We start from the raw sequence: 26495 nt of genomic DNA, 5'->3' as shown, positions 1-26495 counted from the left end.
GAGACATTTAACAGAGATCGCGTCTCTATGGACATTGTAATATTTTGAAGAAGAGCAGGAGTGTTCACCCACAGATACCGTAAATCCAAACAATTCTGTCAAAGCTCAAAGCTGAGCCCGCCCCCGCCCCCCCCCCGACTCACCTTCCACCTAAATTTAAGTAAAGCACTCCCATGACACCCATGATAATAACTTAATAATTATATTATATTACTATACTAATAACATATTCTGTTTTTTGTATAGACATTCTAAAACACCTGCAGAAAGACTGTAAAACACTCTGGTAGTCAATTCGCCTCTGCCCTCCTCCCAGGCAGAAACTGCGACGCTCGCTGGTTAGTGACAGCCACTACCGCGCAGGTTTGGAAAGCTGCTTTTACTTCCTCCTCAGAGCAAGTCCAAAATGAATTCTAACTTGTTGATCCTAACTTTTTGCTTAAAGATCATTGCATGTCTTGCTGTAGAATCCACAGGCTCCGTCACAGACAGAAGTAGAACATTTGTCAGGAAAGAGGTAAAACAACCATTTAACCCCAGAGTGAAAAGAGATGTCGGCTCTACCAGTTCGTCAGCAGAGTTTTCCCCTTGCGTCTCACCTGTTTCAATACAAGACTTCAATAAATTGAAACAAAACACCCACCAGGTAAGCATCTTGTATCCCTTGTTTTAAATATGTGTTCTGACGTTTCACAGTGCATATTATGCCTATGAAAAACTGCCAGACGAGCCATATTTGCTTGGGAAGGTCATAATATGCAAAGCAGTTGCTATACTTTACGATTTACATATTTCTATGCGGTATATAATTGACGAGGACGAGACAAATCCAGCTTAGTACTGAAGTATTTCTTTCTTTTCTTTTTTTTAAATATTTTTTAAAAATAAATAAATACTTAAATAAGTTCCATTCTTAACTACATCCTCAAAACAATGACGTATTTGTTAAACGTACTACTGTATTATAAATACTTGCCTGTAGTAAAAATGTCAGCTCCACAGGTATTTCCTAAGAATAGTTATGATACAGTTATGAAAGTACAGTAGTAGGAGATCGCCTAATTCTGTTTACAGCGTGTGCTCATACGGTTTACATACAGTATAGTGACTATTGTATTGTAAACGGTTAACTGTGGGGGAAAAGAGAACAAGACATACCCTCAAATAATTACGGTAACTGTATTTGGTTTAAAACAGAGTGAGATGGATTTGCCTTTAGATTACAACGGGTGCTAAGGTTGACCCAAATTTATTATTTTAAAACCTGACCAGCAAACACAATACAGTACATACGGAAGATAAATACAGGTTTTTTTTTTTTTTTAAATTAAGAATTTGACTTTTTATTAATAGACTGCTCCAAAAATAATATCTAAATCTGTTTGTGTATGTATTTACGTGTTAGTATATCGGATTACTTTTTATTGTACAAATCCCTGGTGTAGGTGGTTTCTGTATGCAAGCATATTAATCGAGGTTTCATAATCTGCATTTCTTCTTTAATTTGCAGCATGCCTTTATTGATGATGATGGGTCCAGCGTTGTGCTGTCCTGGGTTGGTGATGGAACAGGAGTAAGTTATCTTTTGTCAGATTTGTATATATATATATATATATATATATATATATATATATATGTGTGTATATATATATATATATATATATATATACATATATATATATATATATATATATATATATATATATATATACACATATATATATATATATATATATATATACTCTAAGCACACTCTTAAACTCAGGGAAGATGTTTAGGAGGACATAAAGATGTTTCAGACTCCTGTAAGTTCGTGCACTGGGCTTGCAACGTATCCAGATGACTTTTAATAATCAAGAAATTCAAACAGACTCATTCGATTTGAAGTTTTAACGAATCAGAGTAGTATTAGTACCGCTTCGGTTTATTAAATGCTTACAATTGGATTGAGTAGTTACAGACTACGTCAAATCCCAGCTGACAGGCAACCTGGGAGGTCCAGTGCCTTAACAGGTATAATAGCATTAATACTTCAATACATTTATGGTTACAACATGTTTTGCCCTTAAGCTATGCATGCATAAAGCTAAAAATGCCCACAGCTAAACCCGAGAACATTCAATATATATCACTCTCTTAGACTAAAACATAAGTCATATACCTTATAGCAATGCATCAATATAAAAGAGATATAGATTCAAAATATATGCTTACCTTCCAGTATATGGAAGTGTAGAATATAATGCAAGGACGGAAACTGTCTTCAAAGGCAAAGACTTCTAAATACGACACCAACAGCAATGAGCTCGATCAGAGATCTTCAGAGCATGGATCACATCAGCTTGTAGTTAGCAAATTGAGTGATACTTGACTAGGATTTTACCTTGGTTTTTATAGAGTTTTTGCTTCGCGTTTTACGTCAGAAGTCATAATTAAATCTCAAACATTAATCCGCCTTAACAGCTCCTGTCCTTCAAGTTAATAACATTTTCAAAACCCCCAGTAACTCCTTCTATAAGATTAATTAGCCATCATCCCCTAGTCCACCTCTCCCACATCTCCAAAATATGTAAGGAGAACTTTTGAACTGATGTTTTTCTTTTTTGGTACCAGGGAGTTCCTGAACACAGCATGCATGTGTATACAGTGAAATGATATGAAGAATACATAGAAATATTTGTTTAATATATAACACCTACTTTGGTTTAATTATTCCAACCTGGGTTAAAAAATATATTTCTCTTTCAACATTAAAATCATCCTCTGCAGTGTTGGCTTTATTACATGTATAGATGTGGTTTAACAATTAACTAAAATATATTGGATAGGGGCTGGTAGAAGATCCATAACAAACCTCTAAGCATGCAACTATATATCCAATTATTTTCACTTAAATCCAGTCTATCAGGAACAGAGTCAAAATATAACAGTCCCATTTTAGCTATCAATGCTTTAAACTAAACTTGACCTCTCTCTGTTTTTTTACACAAATCCTGATCAGGCAAGTTCTGAACCACCTGCTTCTCTGTCGAGGTCATCCATCATTAATAGAAGACTCTTTTGTAAGCATTTTCTCAGACGTATGGCATAACATGGTCCTATGCTATTGCTCCCCCTCACTTGTTTTTACCAGGTCTTCATTAATTTCTATGATTTAATGAAGCCATCTATAGTTCACCACTGACTCCCCTTTCCTGTACCAAGAGGTATTTCTTATATGTAATAGATCACGCATTATAGAAACCTCGGATTCCAAACCCCGCAAACAATAAAACTTGCAATAGTTGCCGAAAAGTTATTTCCTTTAATTACCCCCGTCTGGTACTGCAAGCAAGCAAGCAAAGGTTACCAAGATTAATTTCCTTCTCTTTGGCTTGACACAGACTGGTATCGTTATGTTTTGACTGAAGTTTTTATTTTAAGTAAATTTCTGCACTACATTCTCTTATTTTCAAACTTAACAGTTATTCTGTTAAAATAAAACATTTATACTTATATTCTGTTTGAATTATTCTAGAATACCTGTGTTTAGCTTAAAGACTACTTTCAGATCAAGCTAAATAAGAAACTTGACTGTGAACATATAAGTTAATTAAATTAGATTCTCATTTCTGCTTTTCTCCTCAAGGTTATAAACCTTGGCACCAGTAGCTCAGACAAAGACAAGCTTAGCTCATTTCACAGCTGTGTTTTGGTCAGCGTGACCCCAACCTAGCTCCCTTTTTACTCAGACTTACAAAGATACAATAATATTCTTACTGTTATGACAGAATAAACAGGAATATAGAATGCGCTAACATAACTATGGGTTAATACAGAGCATATTATAACTTCTTGTATGAACAGTGTGTTTTAACAATTTGTTTAGTATTTCTGCTGTCTTTATATTCTTGAAAACACAGTACAATTATTACAACGTTTTAACATGCATGCAGATGTTCAATTTGCAGTTTGTCAAAGCCACCACAGGTGTGTCTTTAAAAGCCTGATACCTGCAAAAACTTAAATCTTGTAAGCAGGGCTTCCATCTCTACATTCCCATTCCCATCATCAATGGGAAGACTTAAAATAAATTAAACTGTTTCTATCAAAGAGACATCTGTCTCTGCCGCATACACCTTTCACTCGAAAAAGGTGATCACACCTTGTACAAGGGAAGACACTTTGTAATATTCCTAAGGGTAAATGAAGCATAATATAAGCCCTATAGATTTTTTGACAGATTTTTATTCTTTGATCAGGGATACACAGATATTTCAGGTACACCAATTAGAAGTGACTATCGCTTCCTGCACTGTAAAGAATAGATTAGGTTCCTGGAAGACAGTTTTTAAATTATATTGGAAAAGTCTATAAATATTTTCATCACAGTGAAATGGGGACCATTTATAAGGTTGCACACACTGATTTAAAAAAGAATGCTGAGATCCAGCTGTTTATATATTTTAATAATATTATTTTTCTTTACACCACACACAATCTGGAATCAGCAAATTTTTTTTATCATACTTTACATATCCTTTACATATTTTATTGTACAGAAATGACAGCCTCTTTGTATTGGCTTTCCAAGATGCAGGCTTGAAGATCAACTTCAGTAAATGTGAGATGAACTGCGGTTTCTGCTGATCATCAATTTCTTCTTTTATTTGGTTTCTCAGCTTTCTTTGGTTTGCCACTTCTTGTTGGAAGCTTTTCACAATGACAGCAAGGCTGTTAGTTTACAAAACGAAACCTCATAAGATAGTATGTATAGAAATATATTTTAGACTAAATGTTTCAGAGAAGCAAAAAAATGCAATAAAATAACGAGTGAAACGTATTCATTTGTAGTTTGCAATTTTTTTTTATCAAACACACTTAAGTAATGAGAGGAACAGGTTTTGTTATCTGAGCAGGGGCCTGTGGAGAAGCATTGTGGCCAAACCGTTCTGTTCTTGTGTAAATTTCCTGTTTACTGACAACCCCACCGCCGGTATCAGCTATAGGCATACTTAGTTTCTCCTTCTAAGAGGCATTACTGGTTATATGGCAGTTTTTTTTGATGAACAAATTCTAGATAAAACAAGAAGTTGCGAAACTACTCAGATCTTTTATACCCCAATTCAGCAGAAAACATTTACATTTGAAAGCAAATATGAAGTAAGTTGTGGAATACAGTTGGACTAGATTTGCATTCCATGGTATCGACAGCTCATATTAAAAAACAAAACAAAACAAAAAAACAGTGTAACTGCGCATTAAACGTACACTGTCTGCTTGTTTTCAGATCATTCTGGTCATGACTATCTTCAATGTACCAGTTACTTGGTTTTTTGACCAGGGTTCTTCACGACTGTATAGAAGGTGAGAAAGTCAGCATATTTTTTTGTTTTGTTATTATACAAAGTCAGATGACTGAAATATGTACAGTCCTAACATTAATACTATAGTAGTCATCATTTTTTGGTAGCGTACAAGAATACTACATATTTCTTTAAAGAGCATACCCAGGGTTAGGCAACCTTGGCTCGTCTAGTGCATTCCATATGAAGGACAAGCCATGCCCCATGCTATACGGTTATAAAAGGATCCACAGATTCAGACCACTGATGAGTCTTTAGTGGGATTGGGGTGTGTTTTTTTTTTTTTAAGCTCAACACCATTCTCTTTGTTATGGGTATTTAACAGCTCTTAGGGATGATACAAAATGTAATTGCCCACAAGTACTGGTAGTTCATTGTCAATTTTCCACTGCAGTGAGGACTCTGGGAAAACCTTTGAAGATATCTCCAATGTCATCAAGAACACCTACATACGGAAAGAATTTGGAATCAATGTGGGGCCAAGTAATTCACAAAGGGTAAAGAAGTTCTTCTTCTTCCTCCTCCTCTAATACCTATGTGCATCACTGGATGTCACACTTACATTTCTACATACACTATATCTAGAGAAGTGCATATTCAGTACTGATGAAACTTGGTCTGCACATACTTTAGCACAAGCTCAATTAATGTGACGTGTTGCCCGGATAGAATTGGATTAGTCTTATGTTCTTACTATGCTGCGTAAGAACATAAGAACATGTGCGTGCACCTCCGAACATATGCGTGCACCTCCGATTGATCGAATACATACATGTAAGTATGCAGTGCCAACACCAGAGGCAGGATACGTTAGACAACAGCAGTTTGTGCATGATAGGTAATTGAGAAAAATAAAAGCTCTTCCTGTACTGTTTTTGCTGTTATATTTATTATTTACATATGTGTTGGCCGTGGAGGCCCAGCTCTCTCATAGCCTGACGACAGACACAGTTATGCTGAGGATACATGAGAAATCACCAGTGACACTGGTTAGCCAATCACAAAGGTACAACTTGTTTTTATATTTCACTGAAATGCTTGTGGCAGAACTTTATAGAGAATTGATCACACACCCACATACACACACACATACACACACACACACACACACACATATAAATGTCACAATTCTCTTTACAACCACAAAAAAACACTTCAGCTCTTCTCAGAGTGTGTGGTGTGGATGTGGTGGTGGTGCTGGGGGGTGTGGAGGGCTTTATTTTTATTTTATATTTTTTTATTTTCTGGGAATTTATCAGTGTTAATTTAAAATAAAGTCATGGATTCTCTAGTATAAATCTGTATTTTCACATGCTTGAGTGGACTACATTTTGGGTGAAAATCTACTGACCTAAAGCTTTTGTAATACCCAGATTAGTTCCGGTAAAAATCTGTAAAAACTGAGATTAAAGGGCTTTGTACATATTTATACAAACAATGGCCAGTATTTAGCAACATGCACAAGTGCAAAAGGAACATTTTCTGAATGATATAAAACGAGTTGGAGCTAAAATAGTTTATTCTTTTCAAATCATATGCCAATGAGGTTTGTGTGATTTAAGTCAAACAACTAACAATGTTCTAAGCTTTCATATCTTTAACAATATGGTAACCCTCAATCACTGTGAATTCACTCGGACCAAGCGCATGACCTCAGAGTCCATTTGGAATCTTTGAATCACCTGTTGTATTGTTGGTGTTCACACACCCTTGATGCTGTTTTGTAATCCTGCAGGTAATTCTCACTGCTGATGTGGCATTGACTCGTGAGCAAGGAGGCAGAATATTTACATCGCTTGATTCTGGGAAATCATTTGATTTTGTAGATCTTCCTTTCCACCCTGGCCAGCCAATTGTCTACCACTCTTCAAACCCAGACTACCTGCTTGTGTCCAGCATAGACGTGAGTGGGAAAATACAGTGAAATGTTAGATTTTGCATTTAAGAGCAAGTTGGTACGGGTAGGAATTATCAGTTCTCTTAACTAATATATACTTCTCATTGTATAGATTCACTCTGTGTATATATTTTTTCAGTCATTACATCCTGGTCACTTGTCAAAACATAGTTTAAAACACCCCAGTGGCCTCAGTATTTCTTACTGATGTATTTTGTACTTGCATCTATAGAGGCAGAGTGTTGCAGGGGGTGGATGTGGTAATGGGATAACCCTTTCATGCATGGAAAATGGGCACATAATAAATATTTTTTTAATTTATTTTTTGTTTAAAATGTTTTTCCTTTTATATGGGGAAAAAAAATGACATCCTCATTTGAGGTCATCATGCACTTGCGTCTTCCATGCATCCCCATATAAAAACTAGGAGAGTTTTTGTAACCGTTGGCAAGCATGAAAGGGTTAATATGATGTACAAGTTTGAAAACAAGATTGTAGTAGTTAAATTAACTCTGATATTTCATACCCATGAGTGGCTGGCCTGAGCGGTGACGTCAGACCAAGAAGAAACACACACAGCACTGCGAGTGAAATGTGAATGCGCATTGGCGCTGGTTTATTGTAAAATGAAAAGTTTAAACAAAACAAAACACTCAAAATAAACGGTGCAATGGCCAAACGAACAGACAGACAAAACAGTGGATGAACAGACAAACAAGTACAGTGCTGGTCCTCCAGCACAAAGTAGCAATTGCTATTATTTCTCTTACTTTTTATTTCTCCTCTCCACACCCGTTCTCCACTCACCGAACACACAACCCCGAGTGAGTGCTTCATGCCTCTGTATATACAGTTGTGCCAGGATTCAATTACTAATGAATTATTCACTTGAATCCCAGCACGTGAACTAATTTGTGCATTCCCCGTGCTCACATCCTATTACATACTTTATCAGCACGTGATGTGATTGTGCAATCGTCGTGCCTAAATGCAACTATAAATTTTAAATCACTCTGACCCATTTATATCCCATGCACCAATACCTATATACCAACATTAACACACCACACGCAACATATAACACAAAAATACGCACATGGGTGGGACACTTTGCCACATACCTTCCCCCTTGTGCGCATCACACATGGCTTCAACGGCCACCTCCCCCCCTAAAATCCCCAAAGTCTCGCTCAAAGTCCCGGCCAAGAACAGGGACTTCAAGGGGTTCATGGGTGGCAATGTTGCCCCTTGTGCGCATCACACATGGCTTCAACGGCCACCTCCCCCCCTAAAATCCCCAAAGTCTCGCTCAAAGTCCCGGCCAAGAACAGGGACTTCAAGGGGTTCATGGGTGGCAATGTTGCCAGTAGCCAGGATGCTACTGGTGGTAATGCTGTCAGCAGACGTGCTGACAGCGCCAATGTTGGCTCCTCCAACCTGGGCAATCCTTCCTCCCGCTGCACCACTGGCAGCGAAAAAACTGCCAGTGGCAATTCTGTCAGCGGACATGCTGACAGCGATGTGGCACACTCCAGCAGTGGAAAGGCTGCTACCTGGGCTGCTTTTCTCTTTATTGCTGCCTCCAGGTAGCAGAGGACCAATTCCACACCTTCCCCCAGGGTGTTTGGGGTGTGTTCTCTCTCATAGTCCTCCCATCGCTCCCTGTCCATCAGCGACAGGGCCCGGATAGCTATGGGCATGGACTGGGCCTCCAGCCCAGCATTGTCCATAATTCAGTCCCGCAGCCTGATGGTGTCTTGTGCCATTGCCATTTTTTTTTCCCTCCAAAAATCCACACACAACAAAAACAAAAAAAAAGTTCTTCAAAAATATTCACCCGCAGTACTTTTCCTGGCCTGCGACTGTGGAAGCGCTGTTATCCAACATTCTAAATTTTCAATCACTCGTGCTACACAGACCCGTTTATATCCCGTGCACTAATCCCTATACACCAACATTAACACACCACACGCAACATATAACACAAAAATACGCACAGGGGCAGGGCACTTTGCCACACCATGTCAGTTTGCTCTCTGATGTATATGTCGGTAAGGATTAATCTTGGACAGATTTGTGTGTAGGAATTGGAATAGTGTACAATTGTATATACCATACTTGATGGCTCATCACAATTTTGTATTTTGTAGAATGTGCACCTTTTTTTTTACCTTAACTACTGAATGACAGAAATCTGAGGAAGGTGACAATGTTGGCACATTTAGTAAAGATTGCTATCTCAGTTACAGAAATGTCTAGTTCACTTTGAACTGGGTGGTTCATTTATCCTGCCTCAACACTGTATTTTCACTCCCTGTGCAGCTGACATCAGTCCGATGTGTAGTGTTTCAGGGGAGTTTCCAAATACCTGTTGCACATGGATTGTATCTACAGTGTCTTAACAGATGGAATGGACTTCACCAGAGTGAAAATAAAGAGGTTGAGAAAACTAAACAATCTGCAGAAGAATGATAAGGGACATGCAAGAGGGTTTTTATACTGTTGCTGCTGAGAAGTAAGAACATGTTTTAGAAAAAACCTGTTGTCCATTTGAGTGCAGCCAGATGTTCCTAACTCATTTCATGGCACAATCATTAACTTCGGGGCAAATTGATTTACAATGTACTACTTTTCCACTACAAAATATGTATTCTAACTATCTAAATTCTGTTTTAAAATTTTAGAACATTTTGTGGCTATCAGTGGATTTTGGGAAACACTGGACTAAAATACATGAAAATGTGCAGGCTTTTTCTTGGTAAGAAAATATGTAAACAATATTGTTATACGTCAGCATAGCTGACAAGAATACAATGGTACCCTTTTTTAATAAGCCACTGCAAATGCTCTGTTTTTATTGAACTAACAAACTTGTAAAACAGACAATCCAGCTAGAATATATTTTTTTAATTGCAGTAATTATATTGGCTCATGGATACATGTGGGTTTTGCTGCACATTGTAGCTAAGTAGTTGAAGCCATAGCATTCAAACACCACCATAGGCTCTGTGAATGACTAAAGGTTTCAGGAATCACCACAGACATTTAGGTGTTGTCTGATAACAGTACCTTGTAACCGAAAGAGTCCTATTTTAATGAACTAATGCATAAGATGATGCAGTATTTGCTCAAGTTCAGATCATTACAATAAGGTCAACAGAGTTTCGTTTTCTGTTTTTCAATGTTGAGACCTTTTATTTACTGCTTCATACTGTAATATTATAAAGTACATCTGGCTTTGTTCTTGTTTCTCAAAATTTATTTTTCCTTGTACCTGCTTGTACTATAAGTGTTGTATTATCTGAGTCAAAACCTGGTGTTAAGATCTTTTTATTTTATTTTTGCAGGGGGCCTGGCATCACAATTTTTTTCAGCACACATCCCAATGATACACGTAAGTGGTACATTTTCCACATGCTTCTTTCTTAAAGGGACATACCTTAATAAAGGATCCATGACACGGTTCATATGTATTTACTCTTTCCTCTGCAGTGGATGCTGATCAAAGGGGAGAGTTGCTCTTGAAAAGAACAGAAGACTTGGGCAGAACATTTAGTACTGTCTCCAACAACATGTTCTCATTTGGATATATTGGGCGCTTTCTCATTACGTCGATTGTGAAAAAACAGGTAGGCAACACTAATTAAAGCAGCAAAAGTATTATATTATAAAACACAAAACAGAAAATATTGTCAGCTCAATCTGGAATTTATTAAACAAATTCTATATGTGTAAAAAGTCTGACATGTATAAAAATATACTGTTTTAATAATATATATATATATATATTTTTTTTTTACCTATGGTTTATCCTTTCAGCATTCTATTTTCAGCTGTTATAGGTGTTTACATGTTTTACAAGTTGGTCTATTTCATACAGTGATACCTGCATCTTTGTTTCACACTAAATATGTTGTCTACTAAATATGATGTCAACACTAAATATGATGTCCACACCAAGAAGAGGCTCCCTGCAACAGTGCATGTAACTCACTATAAAGGTATCATTCAGTGTTCCTGTCAGAAAGAAGCTGTAAACAACAAGAACTATGATCCCTTCATCACCCAATCACTGAGTATTATTATTGACTGATGAAGAGCTCCTTTAAAGCTTCATCTGGTACAGACAGGAACATTGTATGATGCCATGTATTTAAAGAGTTCTGTTTTTTTTAAGGGTGAACCCAGAGCTTTATATATTTCTTCAGACCAGGGAGACACCTTCAATCAAGCACAGTTACCCTCGGCTACAAAAGAACAGGTATTATATTGTACACTCCCGAAAATGGTTTCTCAGTGTAATCTTAAGTTTCTGCTTCCATTTTAAAAAATCAAACTTTTGCCTTTCCGTTTCCCTTTCTCCTTCTGTACATCAACAAAAACCAAACTTAGCAGCCTAGTGTTGTCGGTTTTACGAATTGACCAAAACACAGCAGCAGTTTTCTTTTTCAGGAAGGTTGTTTACTTTACATTTGTTTGCAATTGTTGGGTGTTAGCACATTTAAAAAAAAAATGGGATAAAGATTTGTCTTGAAATACCTAAATAATATTTCTATTTTCAGCATGTTATTTTGTTCAAGCAAACCTTTTCTATTCATAACCCCATGAGTGAGTAATTATGGATGCAAACAGTTGGTTAATTTGCATAAGCCCACCTACCAGGCAGGTTAGCATAAGGTTACAGGTGCAATAAGCATGTGCTTAATAAGTTTACAGGTGCAATAAGCATGTGCTTAATACTGCTGTACAAACAAAGAAAGAAACAAAGTTGTTTTTATGGACTGATATTAAATTGGACTATTAGCTGCTTCCAGACATGTCTTGTTACTCTTAATCTTCTCGTTTGTAAACTTTCTTATGTTCTTGTGTTCTAATCATTCAACAGTGCACACTTTCTATTGGCCTTGTGAAGTGTTTTCCACCAGTGCCACCGAACATAAATCATATCCGTTAGTAGCAACTATAAATATAACTAAAAAATAGTGTAAAACGAAAACGAAATAGTAACTAAAAAAAAACAAACAAAAAAAAAACATTTCATTAGTTAGGCTCGCTACTTTTCGATTGTAATCGGTAAAGCTTGTTAAACGTCGAATTCCCCAAAAATATAAGTTTGACTAAAATCAATTTATATAGGATAGATATCTGTAAAAGCACTTGCTATTTTTTATTTTCTTACCAAAAATAATCATTTAGAAATCATCTCTAGTTTGTGTAGTTTTTATACTTGCTGTCTGTCCCGTCTCCGTTCTGCTCTGAATGGCTAGAGGTCGCTGTCTGTCAGCTCAGTGGTCCCTTAATAGGCTACTGTCATTTCATCCTGTTTTGACAGATCTCGTTGACTGAAGCAGCGCTAGAATGCTCTCATTCGTTTAAATGACTGTCAATCATCAAGACCTGCACCTGTGCACTTTCATTTTTCAGCTACAGTGCCTGTCATTCAAAGTGCCTACTTTGAAATTAGCGGGTTAGGTGTACGTAAGCTTTTGCTATAGGTATACGGTGACAGTTACTAATTTGATATTAAAATGGGGGGCAAGAGGAAAGCACTTAATGAATATTGTTCACAATACCCTGACCAATGGCTGAAGTCTCTGCGGCAGGACGAAGTGGGCCCGTCTGCCTTACCTTCCAGTGACTCTGAGTCCAACTGTGCTGAAACAGGAGAGGGGCAGACCTCAGACTTCAAATAATAACTGCAAGTTAGTTCTGTTCAACTATCTCTAGTTTTGTTCTGTGCATATTATTTTTACCTGTAAATTTATGCTATAAAAGTCTGTGTAATACACTTTTATATGCTGCGGTTTCTGAGGCTTATTTGAGACCATTTTTAAATGTGTGTAGGATCTTTATCTATACGTATAGCTCTGCTGTGACCAAACGCTATTTCAATTAGAATGTTGGTAACCATGGTTTTGTTGCTTGTTGAATATCATAAAGGGGTTTCGCTAAATGAAACGTTTCTCAATGGCATAAAAAGTCTGTTTTTTTTTAAAGCAGAAAGGTCACTCGCCCATTCTCTGCTTGAATGGAAAATAAAGATCGAAAAAACCTGGTAAATTATTTAATTAGTTAATCTAACAAAACGAGCGCGTTATTACATGTATGGAATGAAAATGTATCTTGCGACAAAGCTGTTATCTGAATGTGGAATGGTAATGTAAACCTATATAAAATGTACAATTTAATATGAGTTTTTGTTTCAATATGGTCCATATTCATAAAGCATTTTCAACCAAAATAAAAAATAAACATCTGAACTGCCTATAGGGACTGTTAAATTAACATTTGAAAGATTTATCTGACACTACAACTTCTTTGTGTTGTTCTAATAAGGGAAAAAAGGTAAATGCTTTATAAATATGGCCCTACAGTATGTTTTCTCCAGATTTCGTGGAAAGCCTGTGAGTCAGGGACATTTTGTATTGTACAGAAAAGGAAAATGTTTTATTTTCAATTTTTATTCAGTTTTTTTTTGTTCATGGGTACCATTGATTCAGGCAAGTTGCTTATATATCTAACCCTTATATATGCCTTGTTTTCATCAGGCATTGAGGTTCTACTTAAACATTTACAACTGCAAATGAAATGGTTTAATTATTTTTCCTCAAGTTAGTTAAAGGTAAAAAAATTAAATATAGCTTTTGTAAATTGTTAAGTAAAAATCAAGCTGAAATAAACAGCCTGCCTTTTACTAACATACATAATCTATTTGACTAGTATTAAAGTGTCTGGAGGGCTGTACAGCAAGACTTGGCTAGTAAATGGTAATCTCTGATCAATACATTTTTATGGTTGGCTATGCTAAGGAGTGTACTGTAAAGAGGTGTAGAGCCTGGCATTACCCAAGTTATTTTTACCTCGACAGATTTCAAGGTCATCACCACTCTTAACTGTAATAATAACTAAATAATAACTAAAATTGTGTTTAGTTAACTGTAATAATAACTATAACTAAAACTAAACTAATAACTATAACTAACTGTAACTAAAATAAAAAAAATCATAGCTATAACTATAACCTAAAAAAAAAAACATAACTAAAAAACACTGTTTTCCACTGAACTAATTTGTTTACCAAAACAGTTGTGCAAATTGGAAGGACTTGCATTTTTTCTCTCTGCTGGTATTTATTTCCCACATCCAGTGGTGCCCAAATGTATCAACTCAATCACCAGCTGTTTAAATGCATACATTACTTTCAACGACATAAGTTTAATTTGAAATCCTATTATTGTTAGTCCAAATAATACAATGTGATAAGAACTTGTCTGTATTTATCACAGCTTCTGGACAGCTTTTTTTATAGTAGGTACTGCACAAGCTTGATTGTCTTCTTTTTACCAGTCTCTGCAGCTTCATCCAGTAATATTTAGAAATGGGATATAGAACAAGAGGCTTGATGTATCCACCATGGTGTTAAAACATGTACCACAAATCACCATCATTGCATTCTAGGGGTATAATAATGGGATATAATAACTGGTGAGCAATTTTTTCAATGGGCTCATCCCGTTGATATTTCCTGTAATACACAGCAGTGTGATACAGGAAACACAGGTTCATTAACACCAGCGACAGAGCGCGACACCAGCCGGAACGAGCTGTCAAACTGAAAGGAATTCCATCCCTACCTCACATGGCTGCTGTTGCTTCTCAGCCGGGGAAAAAAAATTGCTCACCAGAGATTATAAAAAGTACTGCATGGAGTAGTGTGTGATAAATGAGAATGTAATGCCCAACCCACCCTCGTGGTGGGATATATACAGGGTGTTTTATTTAAAAGTTTACCCAATAATAAATTATAAAAATGAAATTAGAAAATTAAAAGCTTAAGTATAATTCCGAAATTAAGGAAAATACACCTTTAAATACGTAAACACATCTACAGTAGGTGTTGAAAATGTTCACCATTGGCATTTAAACACTGCTGACATTGTTGAATCAAGTTCAAGTACACAGCTTGCAGTTGCTGCTGAGGTTTTGCACAAAAAGTGTCCGGCTTTGATGGTGGCTCCCCATATTCCTCAATGGGATATTTTTCTTTAAATAGTTCTCTGCACATTTTGTATGATTTTGTTTCAGTGTGTTTCAAACAGAAAAAAAAACATGTTGCTTGATGTTTAACACCATACTTATTCACTTAACAGTAAAAAAATTCAGTAAAACATGTACTCACTGTTTTACAGCTCACACTCAACTGATGTGATGCACCTTATTACAGCTCCCATATGGCAGTCAAGGTCAGAACTGGAAGTTAACTGAATGCACCAATCTAAGTGACCTTTAGAAAAAGTTGCCCTATAAAAATATTATTATATTTTAGAGCATATCATTAATAATGCATTGGAAAACATGGTAAAACATTCTGTTTAAGTGCTAAACTACCACAGTAAACTTGTATATAGATTACTATCTCCAACAGTAAAATAATTAAAACATAAATGGATGTTTTTCCTTCTTTTCTAGTTTTATTCAGTGCTTGAAGCAGATGATGATATGATTTTTATGCATGTGGATGAACCAGGAGGTAGGTATTGCTTGCACTGATTAAAGTTTAAGGATTTTATTTTCTAAATGCAACCAAGATGGTGTTAATTGGTGCTATTGCTTCAGAGAATTGTTATTTTGAATACCAAAATGTAGCTATAAGATGGGCGTTAGTGTGAAGAGAAAGTAGATTTTGAGACTGATGAATGGTGAATGATTTACTGATGAATGCCTCTAATTTATATACAGATTGTTCAAAAACATGTTCAAAAAGTAAATATACTATAGCATCCCATAACGTCCCATGAAGCTGACAGCTTTTTCTTTTTTCTAAAAAATATTCTCTTATTAATTTGCAAACAAAAAGCTATTCTTCTCATAAACTGTCTTTATTTGTTTTTTAATTGTAGACACTGACTTTGGCATGGTTTACACATCTGATGACCGTGGTGTCCTTTACTCAAAATCACTGGAGCGTCACTTGTTTGCAGCCAGTGGAAAGAGTGACTTTACCAACGTAACCTCACTTCGTGGAGTTTATCTTACCAACGTCCTCGATCAAGGTATGGAACTCTGAGCTTTTCACAACATTCGGAATGTAATTCATATGATTTATTGATTTAAATATGCAATGTCAGTTGTTTCCATTCGTATGCTATGTGTCACATAATAATATATGCAGGTGATGTGTGAAATTGTGATTATTTGTGAAATTGTAACATTTGTATGATCGCATTTCACCAAAAATATCCACTGTTGAGTATCTTTCTTTTCTACCTCTTGATTTCAGTTAATAGTATGTGGTTTAATAACTACCATTTACTATCTAGGTCTTGTGTGTAGTTTTGAAAGAAGCACATGTCACAGCAAACATGTATTTTACCATACAAACTGGTAAAACAAACCTCCTTGTGCATGCTTTGCTTTCAAGTAGTCTTATACTGTACATGTTTGCTTCTTTCAAAACTGCCCGTACTGTATTAGATCTACATAGCAAAAAGATTTGTACAACAATTATTATATTAGCTATAAGCACTTGGTGATATAAGATTGTCTGTTAGTTGTTGCTTTAGAAGCTCCATGGTCTGCATGCCTGTGCATTAATGTATAAACTGCTGACAAGCAGCAGTTCTCACCTGCAGGGCAGTACTACCTGTTTTTCCAGTTGTTCTGCGTTGTGTAAAATAAACACAGCTAACTAGTTTCTCTGTGTTTTAGGCCAGATTGTGACTGGCACACGCAATGCAACACAGAAAGTCTCCAGTAGTTTGTTGATTTAAAATAAATTGTTGAATAAAATAAATATTACTTCCTGTCCTTGATAGACTGTATGACTTTAGATGGATCATTTGACAGGCCACTCAACTAAAAAGAAAGCTACAGTGACATACAATGATCTATTTTTAAATATCTTAGCCACCACCCCAAGGGTATAGTCATTTTATTTAGAAGATATTTCTGTTTTCCAGCTGCCAAGATTTTTGAACACAATAATGACCCCAAAACTACATAGCTACCTTTTATGAACAACATCATTTTTGTTTTTATATTTGTATGTGTACTGAATTAAGTACTGCTTTTAGGTTCTACTTGTTTAGTATAATATAAAGTTTGTGTTGTCAGGAAGTACAAGGGCAAATCTCAAGCTAAGTGACTTGACTTTGAAAAAAAAATCATGAAATGCTAGATAAAACAAACATGTATTTGTCCTATTGTTCCAGATGGCAGCATTCGGTCTGTTATAACCTACAACAGGGGAGGAGAGTGGAATCCCTTAAACAAGCCAGCTGATGTTAAATGTGCATCAGATAGCAAGAGGGTTAGTAGTATATTGAGATGTTACGCAATAACTAGTTCATATAAAGTGCTCTGCGGCCACATCTAATCATGATCAAAGTGGTTTCTCACACTATCCTTGTGGTTGTTGACCTGTGAGCAAAGCCATCACTTTGAAGACTGTTTTGATGACTGAATTGTTTATTTTTCTGCCTTACACACTTACACCTTATACAGAATAGCACAACATGACCGAACACAATCCAAACAGTAATACAATTAGTAGTCATTTTTAGAATACTGCAACAGATTTGGGACAGTGTCCAAATAAATGCCAGTGGGTGGTGTGTAAGCTTTACTGTAACTTAATACTTGGTTATGGTTGGCTCAGTTAAATAAAATATAGGATTGTGCATGTTTAAGATTATCACTGTATCTAGGGGATTTCTCAAAGATACAGATATGTTTTTGTCATTTAAAGTCTACAAAATGAATAGATAAGAAATTAATTATTTAAATAAGAATTATAAATGCATGGATTAGTCTACCAGGTGAAGTAGTAGAATGTAAAACACTGAGAACATTAAAAAAAAAAAAAAACATCTAGATTCGGTCCTATTAAATGATATCCACCTAGTAGAAGCAAATGGTGTACTAACAAGAGAAGAGCCTTGATGGGCTGAATGACCTCTTCTCGTTCCCTAACCTTTCTTAAGTTCTAATACTGTAGATGGAAAAAATCTTTAATAAGATAAAAACAATTACTTAAAACTGCAACTGATAAATATGAATATTATTCATTTTTCACTTTAGTGCAGCCTTCACATACATGGGGAGTACAGCATATCTAATCAGTTGGCTCCTATGCTTCCGCTTTCTGATCCAAGCGCTGTTGGTTTGATAATTGCACATGGTGAGTTATAGTGACAGTTAATAATGAATTTAAACAAGTTTAGAAGGACTTCATGCATATCTTCGAAGCTCTTACATTTGTAAGGTTTTTGCTTGTGTAGGTAGCGTTGGAGACTCCATCACAGCAGTAAAATCCGATGTTTACATCTCTGATGATGGAGGGTATAGCTGGATGAAGACTCTGGAGGGCCCTCACCATTACACCCTTCTAGATTCTGGAGGACTCATTGTAGCAGTGGAATATTACACAGACATACCTATCAAAACAGTCAAGTAAGATGTTTTAGATTTGTTTTATTGCCTTTTGAAATTCTCTAAATATACCTTACCAGGGGTTGCAACTAGGATAATATGTAACATTCTCTTACAATGCTAGAAACAAATGTCGGGGTCTATTTAAATGATATGAACAGTGGAGGATATTAATAATGTTGCCCTAAAATGTTTAAACCTGTTCTTTGGTGGAACTCATTCCTTTGCATTTGTATTGCTTTTAGTGATGTTAATAACTAGTAGACACACTCCTGTCAGAATAAAACTTTATGCAACTGAATGCAACTTTATTTTTTCTTCTCATTGGTATATATTCAGGTTTTCAACTGACGAAGGACAGTGTTGGCAGTTGTATAATTTCACAGATAAACCAATTATCTTTGCTGGTCTGGCATCAGAACCAGGGACCAAGACAATGAACATCAGCATCTGGGGTTACATGCCAGAGGCTGGTTACAAAGCCACATGGGTTTCAGTCACCATCGACTTTGAGCAGCTCCTGACAAGAGACTGTAAGTCTGAGCTCAAGAACAAAGCAATACCATTAGGGTAAAACTTCTAAAATATACGTACGAAAAATACTTTGTCAGCAATTTTTGCTGTTTTTTTTTTACCACTAGACTCCCAAGTTGTAAACAAGCCTGTTCTGTACAGACTCCATTTCGCAGGTTTAGCTCTCACATGACTGATGCTGCACTCATTAAGACAATGGGATGGCTGGTGAGGGCAGCTGTTTTATATGACAATGTAAGAGAGGGGTTGGTTCTTAGCTACTCAGTGTCTTTTGTATTACCCTTTATGTGATACACCAAAAACTGTAGTGTATGATGAATAAGGAAACTTGTCTGCCGTGTCATCCACAAGCCTAGAAATAAACACCATAGAGAGTATATTGAAGGCCACATCCTGCAGGGTTTGAAGGGTATTCTCTGGGCAAAAGCTGTGATACAGACCCCCAGTGATTCCATGTCCAGGTCTTCCCTTACGATACTAAACAGATCATGTGTTTTCCTGCACTGGCTACATAATCCACAAACGTCAGGCTTGAACTTGTAGCAAACTATTGTGACAGGGGTCTTTATGTATAGTGTTGCTATACTATGAGATGGTAAAAGGAAAGCCCCATATGTATGATTATTCCTAGATGTTATTTCATGCATTTTTACTATTTTGCTTTGCCCAGGTGAAGATGATGACTATGTAAATTGGTTAGCCCACTCCACAGATGAGGGAGATATAGCAAATGATGGGTGTGTTCTTGGGTACAAAGAAACTTTCAGGAGGCTCAAGAAAAAATCTGTCTGCATAAATGGAAGGGATTACATTGTAGAGAAAGAGCAGAACCCCTGTCTGTGCACCAAACTAGATTACATGTGGTAAGTTCTAAACAAAGATATGCTGATAATGCATAATAACCATGTTTCTCTCATACTTACTGTCATTGGCCTACTGCTTTAAAGAAACAATTTATCAGCTCATAAACTAAACATGGATCTCTGGTTTTTAGGGCTGATAGATTTATAGTTTGCTGTGGAGACATGGAATAAGCAACCAGGGTATCCATCTATTTTAACAGGCTTGTTTGTGAAAAAGTAAATAGAATTACAGTAGTCCCAAATTTCTGTAATTGTGAAACCACTGTACTTATTCTGCTCGTGTGTAATGATGCTGTATCATAGTTACTTTTGTTAGGGGAAGTTTGTTATGTGTACACACGGTATGACACACTTTTGCCAGTATATCTGGGGGAATGTTTCTTATGCAGCATTGGCTTATCAAATAGTAAACCCTTATATTCTATAAATCTCAATAATTTGTATTTTTTTCCTCCCAGTGATTATGGATACTATCGTCAAGAGAACAGTTCAGAGTGTGTTGAACAACCAGATTTTAAGGACCGTCAACTTGAATTCTGTTTACTAGGAAACGAAGAGCTGCTTATGACAACAGGGTAATGTAATTAGGGGAAAAACTAAAAGTGAACAAACAACTGCAGCAGTGCCTTTATTATAACATGCTTTACACAAGAGCAATGCAAATCTTCAAACATTGTCATGCTTAGCCTGTCACATAACACCCAAACTGCTATAGTCATTGCCACTAAAGAAAAAAAAAAAGAAATAAAACCGAGAATCTTTATGAGGACATTAAACAGTGGTGCAAAGATATGTTTACTGGATGTCCAGGGTGCAATAGATGTATTCTTAAAGCCCCACCTATACTGTGGGGACAGTAAGGCTAACTATCACCATACATATTTAAAAAAAGAACAAACCTGGCGTTTCTTATATTTAAGACAAAATACAATAAAGAGACTCAGACACACAAATTATCAGTCTTATAAGGATTTAATCAATGGCGGTATTTAGATCAATTAAATAGACCCCAGTATCTAGATACTCGATACTTAATTTCCTTAACAAATCCTATAAATATTCTAAGAATTTATTGTAGTCTTTAATTAAAATTGTTTAATTAATGTTAATGTTAGCTGCAAAATAAACAACCAAGAACCCGAATTATATTATTCAGTTGTTTGGTTCTAGTTTCATATAATTAACAGGTACTGTATTATTTTTAAATGCTTAAATATATATATATATATATATATATATATATATATATATATATATATATATATATATATATATATATATATATATATATATATATATGGCTTAGAAACCCTACCCATCCGGACGGCTAGTGGGCACTTGAAAGGAAGGTGGTGGATACTGATGAAATGGACTGAAGTACAGCATTAATTAGTTCCCAAAATTGCCACTGCCTGCTGTATCCTGCACAAACTCTTGTCAACAGCAAAATCGGATGAATCATTTGCTGCCTGTGAGACAGACGGGGAAGGTTACCAGTGTTGCCAAGTCTCATGAGAGAAAAAAAAAAGCGACACTGCCTTTCAAAACAAGCCCAAAACAAGCGAACCCATGTTAGAGTATGGGTGTGTAACAGGGGAGACCTGGACTGGCTGTCTGTCGTATGCACGATGCTGCAGGAAGAGGGTGGCAGTCCCGTGGAATCCGCCTGCCAGTCATGGCAGTGACACAGAGAGGTGGGGAAGAGGGTGTGTGGGCTTTCCCTCTCTCTGAGTGGCTGGGAGGCGGGCTTTGGGGAATTGCTGGGCCTATAAACGAATACCTTGTTGTTTCCTCAGCTCTGCCCTCTCTAGATGAACCAGCGGAAGCGCTACGGACAGACTGAGCAGGGTTGGAAGAGCCACCAGATAATTAAACACTCTGAAAGGAGATAAAGGAATATTGTGTAGCAGGGAAATAAATGGGCAGACCCCAGTGATTGTATAGGGCAGTGAGGGAACGTCTGAGTGTACGACAGAGACCCGGGCCGTGCTGGTAGCGACGGTTGGGGTATATGCTGCGGAGTGCAGCACCTTTATTTTGTAGTTTTTGATTAATAGTGTTTATTTTCATTTTTTCTTTGTGTCTTCTGTTTTGACTGTTATTTAATGCACCTGCGTGTGTGCCATAGGTGAGCTGTGGAATACTTCTACCATCGTTGGTAACAACAGTGTCACAGTGCCCCCTTGTGACGGCAAATAAATCGTGCACCCAAGTGGTGTTTAGAAAAATCTAATTTTCTGTCTCCTGTGTCAGTGATTTCCCCAACCCTTCCACAGGGTGTTTATGCAAATATAAACCTGCGACTCTCAAAAAACAAGCCCATGCCTGCTTATTATAAGCGGACTTGGCAATTGTGAAGGTTACCTAAGCCTCCAGTTTCAATTGCACAGCAGCGATCTGAGGAGGCTCGTGCTGTCAGAGATTCTCTCTTTTCTTTTAAATTGTGTTGGATTTGCTGTTGTGTTAAATATTAATGATGCAGACAAATAAAACACAATTAATACGTTCATTTGCAATTTTATTTGGTCAGTTCTGAGAGGGCATCAACAACTTGTTGGATGTTGTTGCGCTGTTTTGGGTGATCGAGCTGGCTCATGATGTCCAGTTCACCAACTACATTTATTAACGTGGAGGGCAGACAAGGGTTGTCTTTGGACATAGCTGGGATCAGAAACTTAACTATCAAACTATCAAATTTCTTCAGTATTATTTCTAAGCTATAATAATCAATAATATGCTACTTTAATCCATGATATTGTGCATTTTTGATTGATTTATTCAATAATGCACAGGTTTCTGCGGTGCATATAAACTGCAGTTTCCACCATAAATTCTGATAACATACCACCACAAAACTGAGTTTGTGTCCTGCATACTTTTTATTGAGGTCTCTGACACTGAATAAAAAATGTTAAAAAATCTATGGCTTGTCATTTGGAGTCATCTATTACCTGTTCGTTTTGGAATTATATGGGTATAATTGTATAATTGTCTTTGTGAACAAGACAAGGATGTGTCTACTAATAGATTCTAATGTATTGTTAATACTGACATGTTTTGGTTTTATTAATGCTGCAGGTATCGAAAGATTCCTGGTGATAAATGTGCCGGTGGGTTTACACCTAAGAGGACTGAGGAGCAGGTGAATAAAAGATGTGGAACAGCAGAACAAATTCAAACTTCAAAATCTGTGAGTAAACTCACACAGTGATCAATCAAGTGACTTATTTTTTTCTACTGTACTGGAAATGTAATAAAGTGACTCCTGTTTATCTTTTCAGAAAGAGATAACCATTGTGTTTGCTGTCAGTGCTGTGATTATGATGATAGCATTAGTCACAGGTGCATTTCTAATCATCAGAAAGTATGTGTGTGGAGGAAGGCAAGTAAATGATCTGAAATATCAAGTGCAAAGTACTTTAGATTATTTTCTTTTTTTTTTAAATGCTGTTCTTAATTCACGTCTGCCTTATTACAATGATTGTATTTTTTTTCATTATTGTCTGGTTAATTCTTACATTCCACAGTATTCCACAGTGCACTTTTCTGCTTGTATTGTTCCCTCTGTAGCATTATATAATATTACCCTCTCTCGCTTATCCTGATTACTTGTCCTGGGCAGTCTTCAAGCTCTTCCAGCTTGTGCATATGGACTGAGCCAAATGTGAGCTCAACCCTGCTGCTTGAAAGTTATGTTAAGATTATGTTAAGCACATATAGGTTCTCATGTTGCATTTTAATTTGCTTTTGTTTTATACACAACATGGGTGGTGTAATAAAACCTGTACAAGTAATACAAGCCTTTATTTTTAGAAATAAAGCTAGCACTCTAGTGTTGCATTTTATACATTAGTGTGAATTGTACAAATATGATTCTGCAATTAGTTCTCATATTTTTTTTAGGACCCTAGCATATTGCTATTCTTCTCTACGAGAAGATGATGATCGCTGTATTGACGGTGAACTGGTGGCTAATGAAACAAATGCTGGAAGAGGGTTTCATGATGACTCTGATGAAGTGAGAGCTTTGATCTATTTTATTATTAATTTCCTCAATTTCTTAGGACAGAATTTTTTTTTAACACATTGTTCTTATAATAAGTCTCTGTTTTGTCTGTATAAGAATACACTAGGCCTATCAGTCAGACATTTAGGTTTCTTCAGCCATGTTAGCTCATGGTTCTTGAAGCAAGTAGCTTGATAATTTAAAGAAACTAAGACTCAAGGCTTTTGTACTTAGGACCCACATTTCCAGTCAACCCTATAAATTATTCTGAAACATACCACATTGAGTGCCAGACTTAATGTGTTTGTAACAAATCTTTTTCTGTTTGTTTGTATGTAGGATCTCATTGAATGACTATCAAAAACCATGGAGTAAAGAGTCTGAAGAAGTTCTCCAGAGACTTTAAGCTGAAGCAAAACATAGATTTTCTTCTAAGACAGTGCCTAAAAGTTTTCTGTCTCAGGCTGTACTTTGTAATGTGACTTATTTTATATGTGATTGTTGCTTTTATTTACAGCATATTTGTTTTTTTTTAATGCTTAATATAATATAAAAACAGGCAAAGGGGTGAAGTTTTTGAAACTTTTTTGCTGCTCAGATAAATAATGAAGATGATTTTTTGCTAAAAGGCTTATATTTGTAGTTTGTAGTTGAAGCTGTGATATTTATTGATGTTTAAAAAGAAAACAATGGTCCCTATTTGTAAGTTGGTGCAAAGGCAAAGTCCATTTCTAGAAAGGAAAAAGTGACCTTTAACAGTACATATATGCATAGCATAAACTAGTCAGAATAATGTTTCAAGTTCTCCTTCCTGAGTTTAGTTTTTATACAGTTGCAATTTAGTTTATTTTCCCCAAAAAAGTTGACCTTTGCTTATGATTTAAACTAGGTTTTGCTGTGCCTTTTATGAAGTACTTATTACTTACAAAGACGTTGAAGTGCATTACTATTTTTTTTTTTTTTATGTATTTTATATGAAAATGTGCTTAATGCAAAGCAGCAACTGAATTATATAAACCAAAACTGTTTTAAAGTCATCACTGGTAACACAGTGAAGCTGGTTCCTCAAGTAAATTCTCATGGTATATTGCAGTGCATTTGGTAGCATTTTTTGTTTATTTTAATATGTACTTAAATGTAAAATGTGGTGAATAATGTGCATATAAGCAACAGAATTGGAAGTACGCATCATACTTGGCAGGTGATGTTTACTTTATTAAGCACTAAGACTTATTGCACATAGTCTTACTTTTCACAATATTTGCACTTTTTTGTAATGCTGTACAATGTTGATAAAACCATTGTTGGCAAATGAATATTGAAATATCTTTGCAAAATACAGGGGCAAATCTTATTTTTTTAGTGTGAAATGAGTTGCATTTTGGATGTACTTTGAATTTTTCGTAAAGATAGTATCATGTAACAGCTGTAAGATGCATGTTCCTTAATCCACAGGAAATTATGTTAATTGATTCACAAATAAAACATCAACACAGCATTGTACTGTATGTTTTTGGAATATTTTGTCAAAGGCCCAGTCAGTCACAATTTAGATTAGAAAATGGATTGGAGATTTCCTTTAATCTGATTGGTCAATACGAGGGCCTTAATCGCTAGTAATGACCTTGAATGTTATTTTTCAAATTATGTTTAATCACTGTACTGCATCAAACTGCCAGAAAATGTGTACATACAGTATTTGTGTAGTTTATCTTTTTTCTGCTTGATGAAAGAAAATATTGGTTCTTGTACATGCCCTCTAAATGTTGACTGTGAATCTAGACTAAGTCAGCCTCCTCGCTGTCCTATATGCTCAATCTATTTATTTAAATTTAGTATAGCAAATAAAGTAAAAAAAAAAAAAAAAAAAACAGTGTTAGCGGCGATACATTAGCCACAATATAGCAATTAGTCTGTGGTTTGAATGACAAGTAGAAGAAATCAGACAACTGGATGCAGTCTGATTACTTTCAGAAACTTTATTTCAGCATCTCACAATGATAACACAAGTACGGTGCTCTCTTCTCTAACAAAGCTAGGAAGAGGCTTTGAATAAACTTTATGAACACACTGTGGACAAGTTACTGAAAAAAAACAGCACAAACAGAATTAACACATATACTAGATAGACTTACTTTTGCTTACAAAGCTCTTTATGTCATTTTGATTCTACAATGTCATTTTCCAGAGCCCTGGGTTCAACTGGGCCCTTTTCTACTGTTCTATCCAGCAGCTTTGGAATTCCTTGCTAGTGCTGAACACATTTGATTTCTCCACTAGTATCGAAAAGCCTTTCCTTTGCTGCATGAGTCCCGGTCTGATTGCAATTTAAACTAGCATGCAGACTATCATTTGTACTGTCCTCTGTACTAACCACAGGATCATCCCCATTTAGTATGCTACTTCTAGTTCATTGAAAT

The 26495-nt window shown here is 36.1% G+C and overlaps 1 protein-coding gene across 1 annotated transcript; it reads left to right on the top strand.

The window, feature by feature from the left end:
- The first annotated feature begins 249 nt into the window (after positions 1–249).
- Positions 250–25571, top strand: LOC117414801 (sortilin-like). Its single transcript, XM_059027207.1, has 21 exons — positions 250–646; positions 1511–1573; positions 5270–5346; positions 5740–5842; positions 7081–7248; positions 9927–10000; positions 10590–10636; positions 10735–10871; positions 11420–11503; positions 15712–15772; positions 16143–16295; positions 17454–17551; positions 18322–18421; positions 18522–18693; positions 19012–19205; positions 19877–20069; positions 20528–20644; positions 23148–23259; positions 23351–23451; positions 23973–24087; positions 24415–25571. The coding sequence occupies exons 1-21, from the start codon at positions 407–409 to the stop codon at positions 24427–24429; spliced, it is 2424 nt and encodes an 807-aa protein (XP_058883190.1). The 5' UTR covers positions 250–406; the 3' UTR covers positions 24430–25571.
- The last annotated feature ends 924 nt before the right edge of the window (positions 25572–26495 follow it).

This window comes from Acipenser ruthenus, chromosome 7, assembly GCF_902713425.1.
Source record: "Acipenser ruthenus chromosome 7, fAciRut3.2 maternal haplotype, whole genome shotgun sequence".
Classification (NCBI taxonomy): domain Eukaryota; kingdom Metazoa; phylum Chordata; class Actinopteri; order Acipenseriformes; family Acipenseridae; genus Acipenser; species Acipenser ruthenus.
This window is presented reverse-complemented; position numbering and strand designations above follow the sequence as displayed.

Bases quoted from the DNA above. Each gene is read 5' to 3' on its own strand.
- LOC117414801 (XM_059027207.1), top strand. From the start codon at position 407: ATGAATTCTAACTTGTTGATCCTAACTTTTTGCTTAAAGATCATTGCA. The intron at 10,001-10,589 runs GTAAGAAAATAT...TTATTTTTGCAG, and splicing joins AATGTGCAGGCTTTTTCTTG to GGGGCCTGGCATCACAATTT. The intron at 23,260-23,350 runs GTGAGTAAACTC...TTATCTTTTCAG, and splicing joins AAATTCAAACTTCAAAATCT to AAAGAGATAACCATTGTGTT.